General features: G+C 46.5%; 1 protein-coding gene across 2 annotated transcripts in view; it reads right to left on the reverse strand.

Moving 5' to 3' along the window:
• Positions 1 to 24903, reverse strand: part of cacna1sa (calcium channel, voltage-dependent, L type, alpha 1S subunit, a) — a 227286-nt gene that overhangs the window by 3051 nt on the left and 199332 nt on the right. For both annotated transcript variants that reach the window (XM_060845641.1, XM_060845640.1), the window contains 5 exons: positions 19979 to 20118; positions 13840 to 13968; positions 12423 to 12658; positions 9782 to 9888; positions 3645 to 3757 (listed from right to left, as the gene is read on the reverse strand). In XM_060845641.1, coding sequence (XP_060701624.1) covers positions 3645 to 3757; positions 9782 to 9888; positions 12423 to 12658; positions 13840 to 13968; positions 19979 to 20118 — 725 coding nt within the window. The remainder of the gene's footprint in view (positions 1 to 3644; positions 3758 to 9781; positions 9889 to 12422; positions 12659 to 13839; positions 13969 to 19978; positions 20119 to 24903) is intronic.

Here is a 24903-nt window from a genome sequence, read left to right on the forward strand (position 1 = left end):
TGTGATATACAGTCACCGGGCCCAGTGTGGGTGTGATATACAGACGCCGGGCCCAGTGAGGGTGTGATATACAGACGCCGGGCCCAGTGAGGGTGTGATATACAGACACCGGGCCCAGTGTGGATATGACATACAGACACCGGGCCCAGTGTGGGTGTGATATACAGACACCGGGCCCAGTGTGGGTATGATATATAGACACCGGGCCCAATGTGGGTGTGATATACAGAAACCGTGCCCAGTGTGGGTGTGATATACAGACACCGGGCCCAATGTAGGTGTGATATACAGACACCGGTCCCAGTGTGGGTGTGATATACAGACACCGGGCCCAGTGTAGGTGTGATATACAGACACCGGTCCCAGTGTGGGTGTGATATACAGACACCACGCCCAATGTGGGTGTGATATATAGACACGGGGCCCAGTGTGGATGTGATATACAGACACTGGGCCCAGTGTGGATGTGATATACAGACACTGGGCCCAGTGTGGGTGTGACATACAGACACTGGGCCCAATGTAGGTATGATATACAGACACCGGGCCCAGTGTGGATGTGACATACAGACACTGGGCCCAGTGTGGGTGTGACATACAGACACCGGGCTCAGTGTGGGTATGATATACAGACACTGGGCCCAAAGTGGGTGTGATATATAGACACCGGGCCCAGTGTGGGCGTGATATACAGACACCAGGCCCAGTGTGGGCGTGACATACAGACTCCGGGCCCAATATAGGTGTGATATACAGACTCCGGGGCCAGTGTGGATGTGACATACAGACGCCGGGCCCAATGTGGGTGTGATATGCAGACACCGGGCCCAGTGTGGATTTGATATACAAAAATCAGGCCCAATTTGGTGTGATATACAGAGACCGGGCCCAGTGTGGTCGTGACATACAGTCACTGGGCCCAATGTGGGTGTGATATACAGACACCGGGCCCAGTGTGGTCGTGACATACAGACACCGGGCCCAGTGTGGGTGTGATATACAGACACCGGGCCCAGTGTGGCTGTGACATACAGACACCGGGCCCAGTGTGGATATGACATACAGACACCGGGCCCAGTGTGGGTGTGATATACAGACACCGGGCCCAGTGTGGGTATGATATATAGACACCGGGCCCAATGTGGGTGTGATATACAGAAACCGTGCCCAGTGTGGGTGTGATATACAGACACCGGGCCCAATGTAGGTGTGATATACAGACACCGGTCCCAGTGTGGGTGTGATATACAGACACCGGGCCCAGTGTAGGTGTGATATACAGACACCGGTCCCAGTGTGGGTGTGATATACAGACACCACGCCCAATGTGGGTGTGATATATAGACACGGGGCCCAGTGTGGATGTGATATACAGAGACCGGGCCCAGTGTGGTCGTGACATACAGTCACTGGGCCCAATGTGGGTGTGATATACAGACACCGGGCCCAGTGTGGTCGTGACATACAGACACCGGGCCCAGTGTGGGTGTGATATACAGACACCGGGCCCAGTGTGGCTGTGACATACAGACACCGGGCCCAGTGTGGATATGACATACAGACACCGGGCCCAGTGTGGGTGTGATATACAGACACCGGGCCCAGTGTGGGTATGATATATAGACACCGGGCCCAATGTGGGTGTGATATACAGAAACCGTGCCCAGTGTGGGTGTGATATACAGACACCGGGCCCAATGTAGGTGTGATATACAGACACCGGTCCCAGTGTGGGTGTGATATACAGACACCGGTCCCAGTGTGGGTGTGATATACAGACACCACGCCCAATGTGGGTGTGATATATAGACACGGGGCCCAGTGTGGATGTGATATACAGACACTGGGCCCAGTGTGGATGTGATATACAGACACTGGGCCCAGTGTGGGTGTGACATACAGACACTGGGCCCAATGTAGGTATGATATACAGACACCGGGCCCAGTGTGGATGTGACATACAGACACTGGGCCCAGTGTGGGTGTGACATACAGACACCGGGCTCAGTGTGGGTATGATATACAGACACTGGGCCCAAAGTGGGTGTGATATATAGACACCGGGCCCAGTGTGGGCGTGATATACAGACACCAGGCCCAGTGTGGGCGTGACATACAGACTCCGGGCCCAATATAGGTGTGATATACAGACTCCGGGGCCAGTGTGGATGTGACATACAGACGCCGGGCCCAATGTGGGTGTGATATGCAGACACCGGGCCCAGTGTGGATTTGATATACAAAAATCAGGCCCAATTTGGTGTGATATACAGAGACCGGGCCCAGTGTGGTCGTGACATACAGTCACTGGGCCCAATGTGGGTGTGATATACAGACACCGGGCCCAGTGTGGTCGTGACATACAGACACCGGGCCCAGTGTGGGTGTGATATACAGACACCGGGCCCAGTGTGGCTGTGACATACAGACACCGGGCCCAGTGTGGATGTGATATACAGACACCGGGCTCAGTGTGGGTATGATATACAGACACTGGGCCCAAAGTGGGTGTGATATATAGACACCGAGCCCAGTGTGGGTGTGATATACAGACACCGGGCCCAGTATGGATGTGACATACAGACACCGGGCCCAGTGTGGGTGAGATATACAGACACCCTCCCAGTGTGGGTGTGATATACAGATATCTGGCCCAGTGTGGGTGTGATATACAGACACGGGGCCCAGTATGTTGTGATATACAGACACCAGTCCCCGTGAGGGCATTATATATAGACAGTGTATCTTGTGTTTCAGATATACTCAGTGTTGAAGTACACAGATACTTGTGCAGATGGAGAGGTATACAGAGCCAGTACACAATGTGCATGATATCCAGTGTGTATGAAATTCAGACACTGTATTGAGTGTGTGTGATATTAGAGATGTTCTTCCCATGTTTGCAGCATACAGATACTATACCAATGTGTGCATGATATACAGACTGTACCTAGTGTGTGACATGCAAACATCGCACCTGATGTGTGTATGTGTCAAACACTGTACCCATTGTGTGATTATCCACACACTATACCCAGTGTTTGAGATATACAGACATTGTACACAATGTGTGTGATATGCAGGCACTATATAGAAGATGGTAAGTGATCAAAGTTTCATCTATTGATCTGTTATGAAATGTGGTGAAACTTAAGAGAATAAAATATTAAACACAGAGGAACCTCGATTATCCGGCATTTGATTATCCGAACATCGCATTATCTGGCAAGATCACAAGGTCCCAATGCTCAGCTAAACTCTGTTTTGATAATCTGGAATTCAATTAACCGAACCAAATATTCCCCACCTGTATCCTTCGGGTAATCGAGGTTCCGCTGTCGTTATAAATGTTAAATCGTCATTATTGAACTAGACAGCAGCAGTAAGGAAACTGGGAAGGGAGAGTTTACCTGGTGGGAAATGGCTCCTATAGTGTACAGTGTGCTGTGAATGAGCTGTCTTGCTGAGTTGCCTATCCTCAACTGAGACTCTTTATAAAGATGTCTGCTGGGCCTAAGGACTGATTTTGCATTCGCGCTCGTCCTGATTGCTTTTACCACAAGCCTGTCTCCCAAGCCACCTCGATTACCTAGGCTCTTCACATTAACAGGCTACTATCAATAGCTCCCCTGCTGTACCATTACCTGGTCGCTTTGTGGTAACAATGTTGGTGTTGTCGTGTCTCTTTTCACTCTCTTGGTGTCTGTTGTTTCTGACCAAGTTTTCTGTACTTGACGGTTGGGGTATGGCTCTGGAGCTGTCAGAACAGTTCATTAATCAGTGATTAATACACAACTCTGGAACACCATTAAACACTGTAAAAAGCAAAGAAAGACATGTGTTTTCATAGCACTGAACATGAGGGCCCATAGCAATTTCAGCCAATTAAATCAGTCCCAAGTCTGGTAACTGTTGTTATGCAGGAAACCCAGCAGACAATTTACAACTAGTAAGATCCCACAACCAGTTATGATGTTATAATCCATTTGCATTATTAGTTGAGGGATAAATATTGGCCAGAACTGCCCTGCTGTTCTTCCAGGGTCATTAATGGGCTATTTCGTTATCATTAAGAGGGTAGCAGAGGCCTATATTCTGTGGTCACATCTCCAGTGTGGGACTTGAACCCAGAACCTTATGGCTCGGGGTTGAGAGTATTCCCATAATGCCAGACTGACACTGTCAAATAAAACAGCGTCTTGATGTTGGTCTATCACATAGGGGTTTCTGTGCAGCTGATCAGCATTAGAACAGCAGTCACTCAGTCACACTATACCATTATCTGGGGCCTCTGAAAATTCCCAACCACATTCATACAGTGAGTTACACTAGATAAAGAGGCCATTCAGCCCACCTGCTATTTGTCAGTTGTAATAATCCATCTGTTTTGGAAAAGCCTTGAGACCTGCGGGTGCTAGAAATCCGAAACAAAATGAGAAATTGCTGGAAAAACTCAGCAGGTCTGGCAGCATCTGTGGACAGAAATCAGAATTAACGTTTCACGTCCAGTGACCTTTCCGCAGTACTGAGGAAGAGTCATCGGACCTGAAACATTAATTCTAATTTCTCTTCAAAGATGCTGCCAGACCTGTTGAGTTTTTCCAGCAATTTCTGTTTTTGTTCCAAATTTCCAGCATCCACAGTTATAGAGTCATAGAGATGTACAGCACGGAAACAGACCCTTCAGTCCAACCTATTCACACCAACCAGATATCCCAACCCAATCTAGTCCCACCTGCCACTACCTGGCCCATATCCCTCCGACCCCTTCCTATTCATATACCCATCCAAATGCCTTTTAAACGTTGTAATTGTACCAGCCTCCACCACTTCTTCTGGCAACTCATTCCATATACGTACCACCCCTTGTGAAAATATTGCCCTTAGGTCTCTTTTATATTTTTCCCCTCTCACCCTAAACCTATGCCCTCTAGTTCTGGACTCCCCCACGATAGGGAAAATACTTTATCTATTTATCCTGTCTATGCCCCTCATGACTTTATAAACCTCCATAAGGTCACCCCTCAGCCTCCAATGCTCCAGCCCTAGTCTGTTCAGCCTCTCCCTATAGCTCAAATTCTCCAACCTTGGCAAAATCCTTGTAAATTTTTTCTGAACCCTTTCAAATTTCACAACATCTTTCCGATAGAAAGGAGACCAGAATTGCACGCAATATTCCAACAGTGGCCTAACCAATGTCCTGTATAACTGCAACATGACCTCCCAACTCCTGTACTCAATACTCTGACCAATAAAGAAAAGCATACCAAACGCCTTCTTCACTGACCTATCTACCTGCAACTCCACTTTCAAGGAGCTATGAACCTGCACTCCAAGGTCTCTTTGTTCAGCAACACTCCCTAGGACCTTACCATTAAGTGTATAAGTCCTGCTAAGATTTGCTTTTCCAAAATGCAGCACCTCACATTTATCTAAATTAAACTCCATCTGCCACTTCTCAGCCCATTGGCCCATCTGATCAAGATCCCATTGTAATCTGAGGTAACCTTCTTTGCTGTCCACTACACCTCCAATTTTGGTGTCATCAGCAAACTTACTAACTATACCTCTTATGCTCACATCCAAATCAATAATATAAATGATGAAAAGTAGTGAACCCAGCACCGATCCTTGTGGCACTCCACTGATCACCAGTCTCTAGTCTGAAAAACAGCCCTTCATCACCACTACCCTCTGTCTTCTACCTTTGAGCCAGTTCTGTATCCAAATGGCTAGTTCTCCCTGTATTCCATGAGATCTAACCTTGCTAATCAGTCTCCCATGGAGAACCTTGTCGAACACCTTACTGAAGTCCATATAGATCACATCTACTGCTATGTCCTCATCAATCCTCTTTGTTATTTCTTCAAAAAACTCAATCAAGTTTGTGAGTCATGATTTCCCATGCACAAAGCCTAATCAGTCCTCGCCTTTCCAAGTACATCCTGTCCTTCAGGATTCCCTCCAACAATGTGCCCACCACCGATGTCAGACTACCACCCTTCTTAAACAGTGGCACCACGTTTGCCAACCTCCAGTTTTACGGCACCTCACCTGTGACTATCGATGATACAAATATCAAGAGGCCCAGTAATCACTTCTCTAGCTTCCCACAGAGTTCTAGGATATACCTGATCAGGTCCTGGGGATTTATCTATTTTTATGCATTTCAAGATATCCAGCACTTTCTCCTCTGAAATATGGACATTTTTGAAGGTGTCACCATCTATTTCCCTACATTCTATATCTTACATATCCTTTTCCACAGTAAATACTGATGCAAAATACTTGTTTAGAATCTCCCTCGTCTCCTGCGGCTCCACACAAAGGCCGCCTTGCTGATCTTTGACAGGGAGAAAGTGAGGACTGCAGATGCTGGAGTCCAGAGTTGAAAAGTGTGATGCTGGAAAAGCACAGCAGGCCAGATAGCATCCGAGGAGCAGGAGAATAGCGTTTCCGGCATTACCCTTTCTTCATTAAGGATCTCAGCGTTTTAAGTTGATCTTAACCTACTGTGGATCCTCTTGCAAGGATGCCTACCTTGAAGAAGCTTTCCTCCTCCCTCTACAAGGATCTCAGTGTTTAATGAAGAAGGGCTTATGCCTGAAACGTCGATTCTCCTGCTCCTCGGATGCTGCCTAGCCTGCTGATCTTTGACAGGCCCTATTCTCTCCCTAGTTACCCTTTTGTCCTTAATGTATTTGCCAAAGCTATCTCATGACCCCTTTTTGCCCTCCTGATTTCACTCTTAAATATACTCCTACTGCCTTTATACTCTTCTAACGATTCACTCGATCTATCCTGTCTGTACCTGACATATGCTTCCTTCTTTTTCTCAACCAAACCCTCAATTTCTTTACTCATCCAGCATTCCCTATACCTACCAGCCTTCCCTTTCACCCTGACAGGAATATACTGTCTCTGGATTCTCATTATCTCATTTCTGAAGGCTTCCCATTTTCCAGCCATCCCTTCACCTGCGAACATCTGTCCCCAAATAGCTTTCAAAAGTTCTTGCCTAATACCATCAAAATTGGCCTTTCTACAACTTAGAACTTCAACTTTTAGATCTGGTCTATCCTTTTCCATCACTATTTTAAAACTAATAGAATTATGGTCGCTGGCCCCAAAGTACTCCCCACTGACACCTCAGTCACCTGCCCTGCCTTATTTCCCAAGAGTAGGTCAGGTTTTGCATCTTCTCTAGTAGGTCCATCCACATACTGAATCAGAAAATTTTCTTGTACACAATTAACAAAAACCTCTCCATCTAAACCCTTAACACTATAAAAGTCAGAGTCCATGTTTGGAAAGTTAAAATCCCCTACCATAACCACCATATTATTCTTACAGATAACTGAGATCTCCTTACAAACTTGTTTCTCAATTTCCCTCTGACTATTCGGGGGGTCTATAATACAATCCCAATAAGGTGATCATCCCTTTCTTATTTCTCAGTTCCACCCAAATAACTTCCCTGGATGTATCTCCGGAAATGTCCTCCCTCAGCACAGCTGTAATGCTATCCCTTATCGAAAATGCCATTCCCCCTCCTCTCTTGCTTCCCTTTCTGTCCCTCTTGTAGCATTTGTTTCAGTTTTGATTTCCCCAGTTTTTTCATTAATTGAATCTTGTTAGTTGAAACAGGTTGTTCCTATTTGTGAGGAGGGGCTATCATGGTTAACACTCCTTCCCTCATTGTCCATGCTCTCAGCATCATCCACGCATCCCAGAGCCACGTCATCCTCATGGAGATGTGAAAATAAAGGAAAATATATTTTGGAAAATTCCTCTCCAGCCCCATTTGACAAGCAAAACCAGAGATCCCATGCATTGCATTTAATAAGTTACTTCCCTCTCTAGGATTCAATCTCCACCTCAGTCAGGAACTGGTCCAGCTCCATCTTGAAGTCAGCATTAACCACACCAAGCAACAACATATTCCAAAGAACACTGCTCTCTGGAAATAGAAATGCCCCAACATCCGGTGCATTCCTGATTTTAGATAGTTTAATTTTAGGTCTGCTGAACCTCCCATGTCTATTAAACTGGAATAATGCATCAATGCAGACAATACCTAGCCCCAGCCGACACCTAACATTTTCTCGATTTTTCACATAATCCTGTGGGTAGTGATGAATTAGCAAGATAGAAACTATTAGAAAGAATGTGATAACTGGATACTTGGGTATTCTTGAGCAGAGTCAACATGGTTTTATGAAAGAGAAATCCTTGGACAAATGTGCTGAAGTTTTTGAGGGTGTTAATTCTATCATAAATCTAGGAGAACCAGTGGATGTGGATATTTTAAGGCTTTTGATAAGGTCTTATACAGAAGTTGAGTAAGTAAAGTTAGATTAGGGGTAGTGAATCAGCATGGAATGAGAATTAGTTAACAGACAGAAAGACAGACAGTAGGAGTAGATGGATTTTTCCCACGATGGGGTGCCACCAGTATGAGACTTGGGGCACCGCTATTAACACAATTAGTTTATGGAATCAAAAGTAATACTTCCAAATTTACCAATGACATAAAATTAGATGAGGAAACTTCAAGTGCAGTTAAACAGGCTAAGCAAGAACATGGCAGGTAGAATATAATGTGAATAAGTGAAGTTTAGATTAGATTACTTAGTGTGGAAACAGGCCCTTCGGCCCAACAAGTCCACACTGACCCTCCATTCCCCTACATTTACCCTTTCACCTAACACTACAGGCAATTTAGCATGGCCAATTCACCTAATCTGCACATGTTTGGACTGTGGGAGGAAACCGGAGCACCCGGAGGAAACCCACGCAGACACGGGGAGAACGTGTAAACTCCACACAGTCAGTCGCCTGAGGCGGGAATTGAACCCAGGTCTCTGGCGCTGTGAGGCAGCAGTGCTAACCACTGTGCCACCGTGCCGCCCACTTTTTAAATAGCAACATTGAAAATCCTTGATAACAGCGATGAGAGTGGGAAGTTACTCACTTTGGTCGAAAAAAAGGACAAATTATTTCTGAAACAGAGAGGTTAGGAAGTACCGGCACCCAAGGGACCTTGGAATCTTTGTTCATGAGTTGCTAAAACCTAGCAAGAAGATACAGCAAGCGATTAGGAAGTCAAATGGTTTGTTGGAGATGTGAGCATAGGTATCTGGCGGTGATTGTATTGAGCATAGTGAGACTGCACCTGGAGTATGGAGTCATGTCTCCCTATTGAAGGAAGGTACATATAGAGGGAATGCACCGACAGAATTTCACCAGATAAATCCCTGGGATGGTGGGACTTTTTTATGAGGACAGTTAAGGAAGCTGGGCCTATAGTTATGAGAATTTGAAACTATTACAGGTGATCTCATTGACATTTACAAAATGCTGACAGGACACTGAAGGGTGGGTGACAATGGGATCTTGCTCTATGCTAGGAATTATGGGAAGTAATATCAGGTAAAAGGGCAGGCCATTTAAAACTGGGATGGGAAGGAACTTCTTTAATCAGAGGGTGGTAGGTCTTTAGGTAGAGATAGAGAATTACAGTCATTAAGCATGTTTAAGTCATAAATTGAGAAGCTTCTGGACACTAATGATATGAAGGTATCGTGCGAGAAAGAGGCATTGAGGTTATTGGCCATGAGGTGATTGACTCATCAGATTGAATGACCTACTCTATTGTCCCTATTCTGTTAAACAGACCATTATTTGGTAAGAGGTGGGAGAGGAGTTTTCTCTGATACTTACTATTTCAGTGGTACAGATGTGAGGGAGGTCTTACAGATGTGCAGACAGTCATACTTACCTGGCAGTCGAACTGGGGCTTGTCTGACCCTGCCCACTTGAGCTTTGTCTTCACCTGTGCATTGAAATGTTGTAATTTCCTTCTTAAACTCATCTTCATAGGTAACCCTGCAACAGAGTGACAGGGTCAGAGTGTCAGACAGTCTCCTGGAGAGTCAATACACTTGAAGCACACATCCTCCCTCTCCACCCCCCCAACCTAGAAAACCTGTTCAGGAGCTAATGGAGACCTTCAATATGGTTTCTCACCACAGCCAGACAATCAAGGAGCAACATGTGTGTGATAAGACATTCCAAATTTGACATTTAAGAATGAAGTCAAAGATGAATGGAATGGGAATATTCTCAATATGCTGACATCCACTATCTGTAAACAATATGACAGCCATATTACTGCAGCTAACGCTTGAACTCCAAGAGAGTTGGTGTCAGACTCTCCATTTATGACAACAGTCAGGCAGACAACAGCAATTTCCCAAAAGGCAGTGACAATTCTGTGCCTTCTCACCCGATAGAGGACAGCTAACGCTCAATCCACAGCCGGGCTCCCTGTACCCAGCACAGTGCCTACAGCCAGGCTCCCTGTACCCAGCATAGTGTCCACGGTCAGGCTCTCTGTACCCAGCACAGTGCCCACGGCTGGGCTCCCTGTACCCGGCACAGTGCCCATGGCCGGGCTCCCTGTACCCAGCACAGTGCCCACGGCCAGGCTCCCTGTACCCAGCACAGTGCCCACGGCCGGGCTCCCTGTACCTAGCATAGTGTCCACGGCCAGGCTCCCTGTACCCAGCACAGTGCCCACGGCCAGGCTCCCTGTACCCAGCATAGTGTCCATAGCCGGGCCCCTTATACCCAGCACAGTGCCCACGGCCGGGCTCCCTGTACCCGGCACAGTGCCTACAGCCAGGCTCCCTATACCCAGCACAAGTGTCCATGGCCGGACTCCCTGTACCCAGTACAATGTCCAAATAAAGAGGAGAATATAAGTGACTGCAAAATCATCCAAATAACTCGCAATCTCTCAATAACGTGGTCAGTGGAAAGTGCTTGTGACAGTGTGGGGAATCCTTTGTGAAGATGGAGAGTTGGATGGGGGACAACGTGCACGTGAGGGTGGGGTATTGGATTGGGTAGAGTGTCTGTGAGAGGGTGGGGTGTTGAATGGGGTACAGTGTGTGTGTGAGGGTGGGGTGTTGGATGGGGCACAATGTGTGAGAGTGGATGGGGAGCAGTGTGTGAGGTTGGGGGATGGATAGGGCACAGTGTGTGAGGGGGTGGGGAGTTGGATGGGGTACAGTGTGTGAGGGGGCGGCAACTCAATGGAGTGCAGTGTGAGAGAGAGGATGGGGACTCAATGGAGTGCAGTGTGTGAGGGGGTGGGAATGCAATGGAGGACAGTGTATGAGGGGGTGGGGTCTCAAAGGAGTGCAGTGTGTGAGGGGGTGGGGTCTCAATGGAGTGCAGTGTGTGAACGGGTGGGGTCTCAATGGAGTGCTGTGTGTGAGGGGGTGGGGTCTCAATGGAGTGTAGTGTGTGAGGGGCTGGGGTCTCAAAGAAGTGCAGTGTGTGAGGGGGTGGGGATGGAATGGAGTGCTGTGTGTGAGGGGGTGGGGTCTCAATGGAGTGTAGTGTGTGAGGGGGTGGGGATGCAATGGAGGACAGTGTATGAGGGGGTGGGGTCTCAATGGAGTGTAGTGTGTGAGGGGCTGGGGTCTCAAAGAAGTGCAGTGTGTGAGGGGGTGGGAATGCAATGGAGGACAGTGTATGAGGGGGTGGGGTCTCAATGGAGTGCAGTGTGTGAGGGGGTGGGGTCTCAAAGGAGTGCAGTGTGTGAGGGGGTGGGGATGGAATGGAGTGCAGTGTGTGAGGGGGTGGGGTCTCAAAGGAGTGCAGTGTGTGAGGGGGTGGGGATGGAATGGAGTGCAGTGTGTGAGGGGGTGGGGTCTCAATGGAATGCCATGCATGAGGGGGTGGGGTCTCAATGGAGTACAGTGTGTTAGAGGGTGGGGTCTCAAAGGAGTGCAGTGTGTGAGGGGGTGGGATCTCAATGGAGTGCAGTGTGTGAGGGGTGGGGTCTCAATGGAGTGCAGTGTGTGAGAGGTGGGGTCTCAATGGAGTGCAGTGTGTGAGGGGTGGGGTCTCAATGGAGTGCAGTGTGTGAGAGGGTGGGGTCTCAATGGAGCACAGTGTATGAGGGGGTGGGGATGTAATGGAGTGCAGTGTGTGAGGGGTGGGGTCTCAATGGTGTGCAGTGTGTGGGGGGGGTGGGATCTTAATGGAGTGCAGTGTGTGAGAGGGTGTGGTCTTAATGGAGTGCAGTGTGTGAGGGGGTGGGGATGCAATGGAGTGCAGTGTGTGAGGGGTGGGGTCTCAATGGTGTGCAGTGTGTGGGGGGGGTGGGATCTTAATGGAGTGCAGTGTGTGAGAGGGTGTGGTCTTAATGGAGGACAGTGTGTGAGGGGCTGGGGTCTCAAAGAAGTGCAGTGTGTGAGGGGGTGGGAATGCAATGGAGGACAGTGTATGAGGGGGTGGGGTCTCAAAGGAGTGCAGTGTGTGAGGGGGTGGGGTCTCAATGGAGTGCAGTGTGTGAGAGGGTGGGTGAGGGTACAGTCTGTATGAGAGTGAAAGGATGTCTCTGTTACCTGCTTAGGGCTGTGTTGTTGGCATTGTTTGTGTTTGCGTTGTCAGTTGCTGGGAAGAAGCTGGTTGTGTTAAATGGTGAATCTGTCGGTCTGCTGTGTGGTGATTCAGGCTCCTCTCCTCCACCCTCTGATTTACTGAATTGAAGCGGCCGTTGACTTGTCACGTGTTGCTGCAAGGAGCTACTTCTGTCCATCGGATAGGAATCAGACTGTCCTCCAAACAGACCACCAGTTCTCTGCAAAGACAAAATTCAAAGGGGATTGTACCAACACGGAGACAACTGAAATTAATCAGATCTCAATGGTTACCCCATGAAAAAGAAAATCCAAATATTTCTGTTTTTGTCAAATTTGGAACAAATAGACATGGCAGATACATGCTGAAAAATGTGTTGCTGGAAAAGCGCAGCAGGTCAGGAAGAAGGGCTTATGCCCGAAACGTCGATTCTCCTGCTCCTTTGATGCTGCCTGACCTGCTGAGCTTTTCCAGCTACACATTTTTCAGCTCTGATCTCCAACATCGGCAGTCCTCACTTTCTCCATGGCAGATACATGGCCAAGTCCTGTCCTGATCAGTCTGCCTTTTGAGGGGGCTATTAATCAGCAGTGCTATAAACACCTTGGCTTTGTGATTGCTAACATTACCTTGGGAGCTATAATTATTTTAATGAGTACTTGGAAGTTACTATTACTTAATATGAGCATTCAGGTGTTATATTACTCACTATGGCTGTTTAGGCCTTATTACCACTCTTCATAACTGTGTGGGAGTTATGATTCACAATGAGTATGTGGGAGTTATCATTACTCACTGAGTTTTGAGGAGTTATTTTTATTCACTGGGTGTATGGGTGCTGTTATTACTCATTATGAGTATTCAGGACTCAGTCTTGCTCACTGAGTCTTCGGGAATTACCATGATTCAGAATTATTACTCCCAATGAGTGTTCCAGAGTTATCATTGATCATTATGAGATATTATTGCTCACTGTGCGTGTTTGGGACTTATCATTACTTATCATTACATGTACTCCCTCATTAATCACTGTGAGGCATTAGGACTCTCTGTGAGTATTGGGAATGATTATTGTTGTGGGGTATCATTGCTCATTGTGAGTGCTTGGGAGATATTACTCCACACTGACTCTCACCATTATCCAAAATAAATCTTTAACTTTTGCCATTCTTCAGCATGAACGTTTTAGAGTCTCTGTTGTTACTGTGGGAGCTACATTCACTGTCATTGTCAATCATGACTCTGCCACAATAAGGTGGGATGTTCTGACCTGTGATCTGGTGGAATGTACACACTCTCAATGCTGAACGAATTCCTGCAGACAGTTTCTTCTTGTAAATGAAAGATCATCGCCATGGAAACCGTCATCAACCAAGCAACAAGTCCTGTGGAGTGACTCACCCTGTAAATTGTTTCATCCAAGCCCCCCTCCTCCATTGTTTGGTCTCCTTCCTCTTCAACTGGCAGCTCTCCAGATACAGTTCGATGGAGATTATCACCAACCTCTTCCTCAATACTGCGCAATCCAGCCTAACATGGAAGCAGGATGAAAGGTCAAGCATTGTATCACACCTCTCAGGTATCCGATTCATCCCTTAACAGTCCCGCTCAACCTCTACTATTTTATCTCCTACAGAGGGAGGCATTGGCCCAGTACAATTAGTGGTAGACCATTAATCTAGCTAGTATTCTGGGGATCCAGGTTCAAAAATAAAAAGTCTGGATTGAAGAGTCTAATGATGGCCATGAAACCATTGTTAATTGTCAGGAAATCCTATCCAGTTGACTGTTGTCCTTTATGGAGGGAAGTCTACTGTCCTTACCTGGTCTGACCTATGTGTGACCCCAGACTAAATCCAAGATGCACGTGCAGGCTATCATGTAAAATGGCCCCTGCTGCAGAACACCCCAATTCTGCTTCTGACAATCGGAGTGGTGTGAATACCAAACAGAAGCAGACACAGAGACTGCCTATTTTCATTGATCGAGCCTCTGCCTCCTTCAGTCTGCTTATGCTGCACCACTGGCATCACCAACTCAGCTTGAATGGTTATAGAACATAGAACAATACAGTGCAGTACAGGCTCTTTGGCCCTCGATGTTGCGCCGACCCAAGCCCACCTAACCTACACTAGCCCACTATCCTCCGTATGCCTATTCAATGCCCATAAAGAGGGAGAGTACACCACTGCTACTGGCAGGGCATTCCATGAACTCACGACTCGCTGAGTAAAGAATCTACCCCTAACATCTGTCCTATACCTACCTCCCCTCAATTTAAAGCTATGCCCCCTTGTAATAGCTGACTCCATACGTGGAAGTCTGTGTCTTTCAGTAGATTTAAAGCAGCTTCAATCTTCAGAAATGCTGGTTTACAATCTCAATTTCAGATTTAGTTTCCATAGAACTTAAAGGATTAGCTTCCCTTTTCAATTAAGATCTGTCTCTAAAAGTACAAGCTTTCAAATCACAGACTTCACCACAGTATGATGCAACCTGACAGATAAATTGCAGTGCAATGTTAGACAGAGAAAAACACCTAAATGGTTCTCCTCATTCGCATCATAGATCATACAGACATTGAGTACAGACCCTTCAGCCCTTTGTCCATGCCAACCAGGTTTCCTCAACTAAACTAGTCCCATTTTCCTGTGTTTGGCCCATGTCCCTCTAAACCTTTCCTGTCCATGTACCTGTCCAAATGTCTTTTAAATGCTGCATTTGTACGTGCCCCTATCACTTCCTCTGGCAGCTTGTTCGATATACAAACCACCCTCTGTGTGAAAATGTTGCCCCTCAGGTCTGCTTTACATCTTTCCCCACTCACCTTAAATCTATGCCCTCTAGTTCTGGAGGGCAGAACCTTGGGGAAAAGGCCTTAGCTATTCTTATCTATGGCCCTCATGATTTTATAAACCTCTCTAAGGTCAACCCTCTGTTTCCTATGCTCCAGGGAACAATGTCTCAGCCTATCCAACCTCTGCTTAGAATTCAAACCTTCCAGTCTCAGTTTGTCAATCTTTTTGCTCTCTTTCCAGTTTAATAACATCATTCCTTTCACAGGGTGACCAGAATTATACTCTTATTTCTAACGTGACCTTACCAATGTCTAGTACAGCTAGAACATGATGCTCCACCTTCTGTACTCTATGCTCTGACCGAAGAAGTCAAGCATGCCAAACGCCTTCTTCACTACCCTGTCAACTTTCAAAGACCAATGTTTTCGAAGCCCTGGATCTCTCTGTTCAACAACATTCCCCAGGGCCCAACCATTAATGTGCAAGTCCTGCCCTGCTTTGTCTCAGCAAAATGAAACACCTGGCATTGTCTGCTTTAAACTCCCATGTGCCATTGTTCAGCCCACTAGCCCAGTTGATCTCGGTCCTGTTGGTTAACCAATCCACTTTGTTACCAATTTTGGTGTCATCTGCAAACTTACTAACCATGCCTCTTATATAAATGATTTGGATGAGAATATAGATGACAAAGAACATGGTCACTTCCTGTCACTGTTTCATTTTCCTTGCCTCTGGCAGACAAGATCTGAACTTGCATCTGATTGATGTCACTTCGTAATTGACTGAAGTGGCTGCACAAGCAAACTGCCCCTAGCATACCCCTTCTCCCTGATCAGCATATTCTCCTACAGCTCTGTTTATTCATAAAAAAGCTGCAGAACAGAAGGGAGCTATTCAGCCCATTGAGACTGTATCAGCTCTTGGATGAGTTAAATCATGAGCCCCACTTGCCCACCTTTTCTCGGCAACTCTAAATAGTTTTCCCTTTCAGATTATAATCTGATTCCCTCTTACACTGGACGGCACCAATGTCCTGGACGGGAGATTTGCTAGAGTACTTCGGGAGGGTTTCAATTAGTTTGGCAGGGGGATGGGAACCAGAGCGACAGATCAGAGGAGAGGGTATTTGTTGAATGGACAGAAATAGAATGCAGAGAGTCTCTCAGGAAGGATACACTGTTGATAAAGGGATGGGTTAAAATGTGTCGGTTTCAACGCTAGGAGTGTCAGGAATAAGAGCGATGAATTTAGAACATGGATCAGTACTTGGGACTACGATGTTGTGGCCAAAACAGAGACACGGATTTCACAGGGACAGAAATAATTTCTGGATGTTCCAGAGTTTAGATCTTTTAAAAAGAACGGGCGGATGGGGAGGTGTAAAGGAGGAGGGGGAGTAGCATGGTGAATTAGATAGTGCATCACAGCTGCAGAAAAGGAGGTGGTTGAGAGTTTGTCTACTGAGTCAGTATGGGTGGATGTCAGTAACAGGAAAGGAGCAGTCAGTTTTTTGGGTGTTTTCTATAAAGTCTCCAATAGCAGCAGAGAGATGGAAGGACAGATTGGACAGTGGATCTTGGAAAGGTGCAGATGCAACAGAGTTGTTGTTACGGGTGATTTCAACTTCCCCAATATTGATTGGAACCTCCTTAGTACAGATGGCCTGGCTGGGCACCTCCTTCGTACAGATGGCCTGGCTGGGCACCTCCTTAGAGCAGATGGTCTGGCTGGGCACCTCCTTAGTACAGATATCCTGGCTGGGCACCTCCTTAGTGCAGATGGCCTGGCTGGGCACCTCCTTAGTGCCGATGGCCTGGCTGGGCACCTCCTTAGTACAGATGGCCTGGCTGGGCACCTCCTCAGTGCCGATGGCCTGGCTGGAGCCGATTTTGTCAGGTGTGTCCAAGAGGGATTCCTGACTCACTATGCAGATAGGCCGAAGGGGAGGGGGAGGCCATATTGGATTTGGTGCTCGGCAATGAGCCAGGCCAGGTGTCAGATCTCTCGATGGGAGAGCATTTCAGTGACAGTGACCACAAGTGCCTCACCTTCACCGTAACCACAGAGAGGGATAGGAACAGAAAATATGGGAAGGTATTTAATTGGGGAGCTATGGAGTCTAAATTGGGAACAATTGTTCCAGGGAAATACACAACAGAAGTGTGGAGGCTGTTTAAGGAGCACTTGTTGTGAGTGTTGGAAACTTTGTCTCACAGAGACAGGCAAGGAATGGTAAAGTGAAGGAGACTTGGATGACAAGAGCAGAGGAGCTTATCTTCAAGAGGAAGAAGGAAGCTTACTTAAGGTTGTGGAAGCAAGGATCTGGCACAGTTTTACAGGATTACAGGGTAGCTGGGAAAGAACTCAAAAATGGATTAGGAAAGCTAGGGGGGGATAAGAGAAAGCTTTGGCAGGAAGGATTAGGGAAAACCCAAAGGTATTTTACCCGTACATGAAGAATAAGAGAATGATCAGAGAGAGGAGAGGGCAGATCAGGGATAGTGGAGGGAACTTGCTAGGGGTGTCCCTAAATGTGTTTTTTGCTTCAGTATTCACTGAAGGGCGGGACTTTGTTGATAGTGAGAACACTATGGATGGGGTTAATAGGCTTGAACAGACTGATATTAAGGAAGGGGATGTGCTGGAAATTCTGGGAAGCATCAGGATAGATAAGTCCCCAGGGCCGAACCAGATATATCCAAGGTTACTACGGGAAGCGAGGAATGAAATTGCTGCACCTCTGGCGATGATCTTTGCATCCTCACTCTCCATGGGAGTAGTACCGGCTGATCAGAGGGAGGCAAATGTTGTTCCTCTGTTCGAGAAAGGGAATAGGGAAATCCCTGGGAATTACAGACCACTCAGTCTTACGTCTGTGGTCAGCAAGGTACTGAAAAGGATTCTGAGAGATAGGATTTATGACTATTTGGAAAAACATAGTTTGATTAAAGATAGTCAGCATAGCTTTGTGAGGGACAGGCATGCCTCACAAGCCTTATTGAGTTCTTTGAGGATGTGATGAGCCAAGTTGATGAAGGTTGAGCAGTGGATGTGGTGTATATGGATTTCAGTCGAGAGTGTGGTGCTGGAAAAGCACAGCTGGTCAGACACCATACGAGAAGCAGGAGAATTGACCTTTCGAGATAAGTCTTGGGAGATTTTATCTGGGAGATTTTATCTCTCACAGCTTATGCTCGAAACGTCAATTCTTCTGCTCCTCAGATGCTGCCTGACCAGCTGAGCTTTTCCAGCACCACACTCGCAACTCTGAACTGCAGCATCTGCAGTCCTCACTTTCTCCCTGTATAAGAATTTCAGTAAGGCATTTGATAAGGCTTCCCATGATAGGCTCATTCAGAAAGTTAGGAGGTATGGGATACAGGGGAATTTGGCTGCCTGGATACAGAATTGGCTGGCCGAAAGGAGACAGCGAGTGGTAGTGGATGGAAAGTGTTCCACCTGGCGGTCGATGATGTGGTGTCTGTTCTTGGGTCTCTGCTCTTTGTAGTTTTTATAAATGACTTGGATGAAGAAGTGGAAGGATGGGTTAGTAGATTTGCAGATGACACAAAGGTCGGTGATGTTGTAGATAGTGACGAGGGCTGTTGCTGGCTACAACAAGACATTGACAGGATACAGAGCTGGGCTGGGAAGTGACAGATGGAGTTCAACCCTGGATAAATGCAAAATGATTCATTTTGGAAGGTCAAATTGGCCAATCAAGGGAGGCCCAATGCTGGCCAACCAAACATGGGGAACATTGAAAAACAATGAGAAAACAAAGGATGAAGTGGTTTTGACTGAGTGTTGGGTAAGAGCCAGGTATGGCTTTGGAAGCTGCTGGATTGCATTTTTTTTTAGTTTTGCTCTCTAGTTATTCTCCAGTTATTGATTTTTTTGAATGTCCTGAAGAAAAAAAAATCTAGTCTATAAGAAATCAGGAAAGTCTCTAGAGTTCTGTGGAAATTGTTTGCATTGACCGTTGACTTCACAATTATAACTGTTATCAAACTGGTAACTTAGGGTTCCTGCTGGGGAAAAAAATTAACCCTTAAATGTCTATCTTTCAATGTGGCAATCAGAGCAGATTGGGCCTAGATTGTAAATGTTAATTAGATTGCCTTATTTTTCATTTGTGTTCTGTTAAAGTTACCATACTAATTGTAAATTGTTAATTTTGGTTTATGTTATAAACTTAGTGTCCAGTTATTTGCATGAAATTTGTGTGGGGGGGGGGCATCAAATATTTTAATTTCACTGTGTTGTGAAGCCAGTGTTAGCAAGTCTGATTAAGTTTGGTTTCCCATCCTTATGTCATAACAACTATCAATATTGTGGGAATTATCATTGACTAAAATCTGAAATGCTGAAATCTGGTCTCTGTCAGAGCATCGTTCCACGTTTCTCCCTTTTCAATATCTCCTGTTGCACAGAGTGACCCATTGTCAGACTTATCAATGTCAATCACTAAGGCAGTCCCAAAACAAACCAACACAAATCACAGAGCCATAGCAAAACACATTGCAGGTATTGGAAGCCTGCAAGTGCAAGTTACGGAAAAAACTAAGGTGTTGCAGTGTCTGTAGAAAGAGAAATAATAGCAACAAAGCAATGGCAAACCATTAAAATCACACCATTTCCCCAGCAACATGGTCCAAACTAGAATCAGAACGGTGGTCTGAGCCACCACTTCCCAATGACCTTCACAGGGCACTCAGAACCCCAGAAATGGTCATCCTTACCTGGAGCACAATCTCATTTTGATTCTGGTTCTTCTTTGATGGGAGAGTTCCATAATATTCTTCTTGACGTTTCTTAAACTTACGGAAATGTTCTTGGATTAGAAACGTGGCATAGAACTTGCCAACTGTCACCTCGTCATCTGAACAGAAAATGTTAATGATTAATTAGAAACACAGAGTCATAAAGTTATAGAGTCCTATAACAGGCCCTTTGCCCCAAACTGATCCATGCTGACCAAAATGTCCACCCACGCTAACCCCATTTCACTGCACTTGGCTCATATCCTTCTCATCCTTATTAGAGTGGTGCTGAAAAAGCACAGCAGTTCAGGCAGCATCCAAGGAGCAGGAAAATTGACCTTTCGGGCAAAAGCCCTTCATCAGGAATGCAGACAGAGTGCCTGAAGGGTGGAGAGATAAATGAGAGGACAATAGGTGAGTGGGGGAGGGGATGAAGGTGATAGGTCAGGGGGGAGGGTGGAGTGGATAGGTGGAAAGAAAGATAGGCAGGTAGGACAAATCAGGACAAGTCATGGGGACAGTGCTGAGCTGGCAGATTGGAACTGGGGTGAGGTGGGGGAAGGAGAAATGAGAAAACTGTTGAAGTCCACATTGATGCCCTGGGGTTGAAGTGTTCTGAGGCGGAAGATGAGGCGTTCTTCCTCCAGGCATCTGGTGGTGAGGTAGCAGCGGTGAAGGAGGCTCAGGACCTCCATGTCCTTGGCTGAGTGGAAGGGGAGTTGAAATGTTGGGCCAAAGGGCAGTGTAGTTGATTGGCGCAGGTGTCCCGGAGATGTTCCCTAAAGCGCTCTGCTAGGAGGTGCCCAGTCTCCCCAATGTAGAGGAGACCACATCAGGAGCAATGGATACAATAAATGATATTGGTGGGTGCGGAAGGCTCCTTTAGGGCCTTGGATGGAGGTGAGGGAGAAGGTGTGGGCGCAGGTTTTACAGTTCCTGCGGTGGCAGGGGAAAGTGCTAGGATGGGAGGGTGGGTTGTAGGGGGGCGTGGACCTAACTAGGTAGTCACGGAGGGAACGGTCTTTGCGGAAGGCGGAAAGGGGTGGGGAGGGAAATATATCCCTGGTGGTGGGGTCCGTTTGGAGGTGGCGGAAATGTCGGTGGATGATTTGTTTTATGCAAAGGTTGGGAGGGTGGAAGGTGAGCACCAGGGACATTCTGTCCTTGTTACAGTTGGAGGGGTGAGGTCTGAGGGCAGAAGTGCGGGATATGGACGAGGTGCGTTGGAGGGCATCTTCAACCACGTGGGAAGGGAAATTGCGGTCTCTAAAGAAGGAGGCCACCTGGTGTGTTCTGTGGTGGAACTGGTCCTCCTGGGAGCAGATACAGCGGAGGAGGAGGAATTGGGAATATGGGATGGCATTTTTGCAGGAGATAGGGTGGGAAGAGGTGTAATCCAGGTAGCTGTGGGAGTCGGTGGGTTTGTAAAAAATGTCAGTGTCAAGTCAGTCGTCATTAATGGAGATGGAGAGGTCCAGGAAGGGGAGGGAGGTGTCAGAGATGGTCCAGGTAAATTTAAGGTCAGGGTGGAATGTGTTGGTGAAGTTAATGAATTGCTCAACCTCCTCGGATGCTGCCTGAACTGCTGTGCTTTTCCAGCACCATTCTAATCTAGACTCTGGTTTCCAGCATCTGCAGTCATTGTTTTTACCTCATTGTTTTTACCTCCTTATAATCCTTTCCTATCCATGTATTTGTCTAAATGCCTTTTAAATGTTGTTAATATATCTGCCTCAACCACTTCTGCTGGCAGCCCATTCCAGACGTGTACCCCCTCTGTGCCCCTCAGGTTCCCTTTTATTCATTCCCCTCTTAACCTTAAAATTGTCCCCTCTAAAGTCTTTGATTCCTCAAACCTAGAAAAAAAACTGAGTGCATTCGCCCTATCCATGCCTCTCATGATCTTATACACTTCTATAAGATCCCCCTCAGTCTCCTATGTTCAATCTCTCTCTATAGAACAGACCCTTGAATCTTGGCAACATCCTTGTAAACTTCTTCTGCACTCTCTCCAGTTTAATAACCTCCTTCCGATGGCAAGATGACTAAAACTGAACACAATACTCCAAGTGCAGTCTCACCAACATCCTGAACAACTGCAACGTAACTTCCCACCTTTTATACTCAATGCCCTGACTGAAGACCAAAAATCTTCTTCACTGTCCTGTCTACCTGTTACTCCACTTTCAGAATATCGTGTACCTGAACCCCAGGGTCCCTGTTCTACTACTCCTGAAGACCTCAACCATTCACATGAAACTTCTACTTGATTTGACTTTCCAAAATACAAGACCTCACATTTATCTATATTAAAACTCATTTGCCATATCTTGGCCCACTTCCCCAGCTGATCAAGATCCTGCTGCAATTTCTGATAGTCTTCCTCATTGTCCACAACACCACCTATTTTAGTGTCATCTGCAAACTTACTAATCATGCCTTGTACATTCTCATCTAAATCATTGATGTAGATAACAAACAGCAATAGGCCCAGCACCTACCCCTGAGGTATGCCACTAATCACAGGCCTCCAGTCTGAGGAGCATCCTTCCACTATTACCCTCTGCTTCCTGCCATCAAGCCAATTGTGTATCCAATTTGCCATCTCCCCCAGACTCCATTCAATCTAATCTTCCAGAGCAGTCTACTGATACGACACAGGGTAAACTCTCCTGCTTAATTTTAGATTAGATTAGATTAGATTATTTACAGTGTGGAAACAGGCCCTTCGGCCACACTGACCCAACGAAGCGCAACCCACCCATACCCCTACATTCACCCCCTACCTAACACTACGGGCAATTTAGCATGGCCAATTCACCTGACCCCGCACATCTTTGGACTGTGGGAGGAAACCGGAGCACCCGGAGGAAACCCACGCAGACACGGGGAGAACGTGCAAACTCCACACAGTCATTCGCCTGAGGCGGGAATTGAACCCGGGTCTCAGGCGCTGTGAGGCAGCAGTGCTAACCACTGTGCCACCGTGCCGCAACACAGAAAAAATTATCCCATGCAGTAATCTGTGATAATTTGAGTGGCAAAGGATTATTTAAAGTAAAAATTAACGTTATTTCTTAAAGCATAACAGTGAATAATTAACTAACAACTATTTACAACTCCTTCTTCTAACCTATCTTTACTTTCCCTTCTACAATACTAGTCTGATAAAACCCCCGAGTAAGATTTACCAAAAAAATTCAAATTTCAAAACCAGCCAGCTGCCGTACCTTCCTCTGTAGATTTGCTCTCCCGGTTGGTGTTGATGTTTTTTTTCTCTGTGCAAGCTTCTTCTCTAGATAGGGATCTCTCAGAGAATTCTGACTAGCAGCCTATATCTGTTGGTCTTTTGGCAGTTCTCTCCCAACTGTTCAATTTTTCCTGGTCAAATCCCCAAAGTGTCGGATTGTGTCACTGGTTTTTTTTTAGAATACTTAGATTAGATCAGATTACTTACAGTGTGGAAACAGGCCCTTTGGCCCAACAAGTCCACACCGACCCGCCGAAGCGTATACCACCCAGACCCAAACTCCTACATTTACCCCTTCACCGAACACTACGGGCAATTTAGCATGGCCAATTCACCTAACCTGCACATTTTTGGACTGTGGGAGGAAACCGGAGCATCCGGAGGAAACCCAAGCAGACACAGGGAGAATGTGCAAACTCCACACAGAGAGTCGCCTGAGGCGGGAATTGAACTCAGGTCTCTGGCGCTGTGAGGCAGCAGTGCTAACCACTGTGCCACCATGCCGCCCATTCATATTGATTTTTAATATTGTCAATATACTCAATTTAAACATGATTGGAGTTTGGTATTTTTTGGGTATAATTTAAACGGATTGGCTTCATTAAGTTTGTTTTTATCTCCGGGCAGCAGCTACCCTTGCTGCTGGATCACAGGTCACACTGTATCTTATTCAGAACACTTGGTGCTGTCAGGTAGTTCTGCTAACTTGTAACTCTCTTAAAAGTATAGTACACCTGCATCTTCACAACACTACCATGTGGAACCTTATCAAAGGCCTTACTGAAAACCATCCTGTCCTGTCTTCGTCAACCTTCCTGGTTACTTCATCAAAGAACTCAAACACATCGGTGAGGCATGATCTCCCATGCACAAAGCCATGCTGACTACTCCTAATGAAACCCTATCTTTCTAAATGCATGTACATCTTTTTCCTCAGAATATTCTTAAGTAACTTATTGATCTACAGTTCCCAGGTTTTTCTTTGCAGTCCTTCTTTAATAAGGGCATAACATTCACTGCCCTCCAGTCTTCTGGGACCTTTCCGATGGCTAACGATGATGCAAAAATATCAGCCAGGGCTCCTGCAATTTCTTCTCTAGCCTGTTGCAGTGTTCTTGGATATATCTGGTCAGGATCAGGAGATTTATCCACCTTCATACATTCTAATACATTCAACACCTCCTCTACTGTGATATGGACTGTCACCAAGATATCACCACTAACTTCCCCAAGTTTCCCAAGTCTTCATGTCTTTCTCCACAGTAAATACAGCGGAGAAATATTCATTGAGGACCTTGCACGTCTCCTGTGGTTCCACACATACATTTGGTCCTTTGGGTCCCATTCTCTCTCTAGTTTTTTATTAGATTAGATTACTTACAGTGTGGAAACAGGCCCTTCAGCCCAACAAGTCCATACCGACCTGCCGAAGCACAACCCACCCAGACCATTCCTCTACACCTAACACTATGGGAAATTTAGCATGCCCAATTCATCTAACCTGCACATTTTTGGACTGTGGGAGGAAACCGGAGCACCCGGAGGAAACCCAAGCAGACACAGGGAGAATGTGCAAACTCCACACAGTCAGTCGCCTGAGGCGGGAATTGAACCCGGGTCTCTGGCGCTGTGAGGCAACAGTGCCACTGTGCCA

This window comes from Hemiscyllium ocellatum, chromosome 26, assembly GCF_020745735.1.
Source record: "Hemiscyllium ocellatum isolate sHemOce1 chromosome 26, sHemOce1.pat.X.cur, whole genome shotgun sequence".
NCBI classification, from domain to species: Eukaryota; Metazoa; Chordata; class Chondrichthyes; order Orectolobiformes; family Hemiscylliidae; genus Hemiscyllium; species Hemiscyllium ocellatum.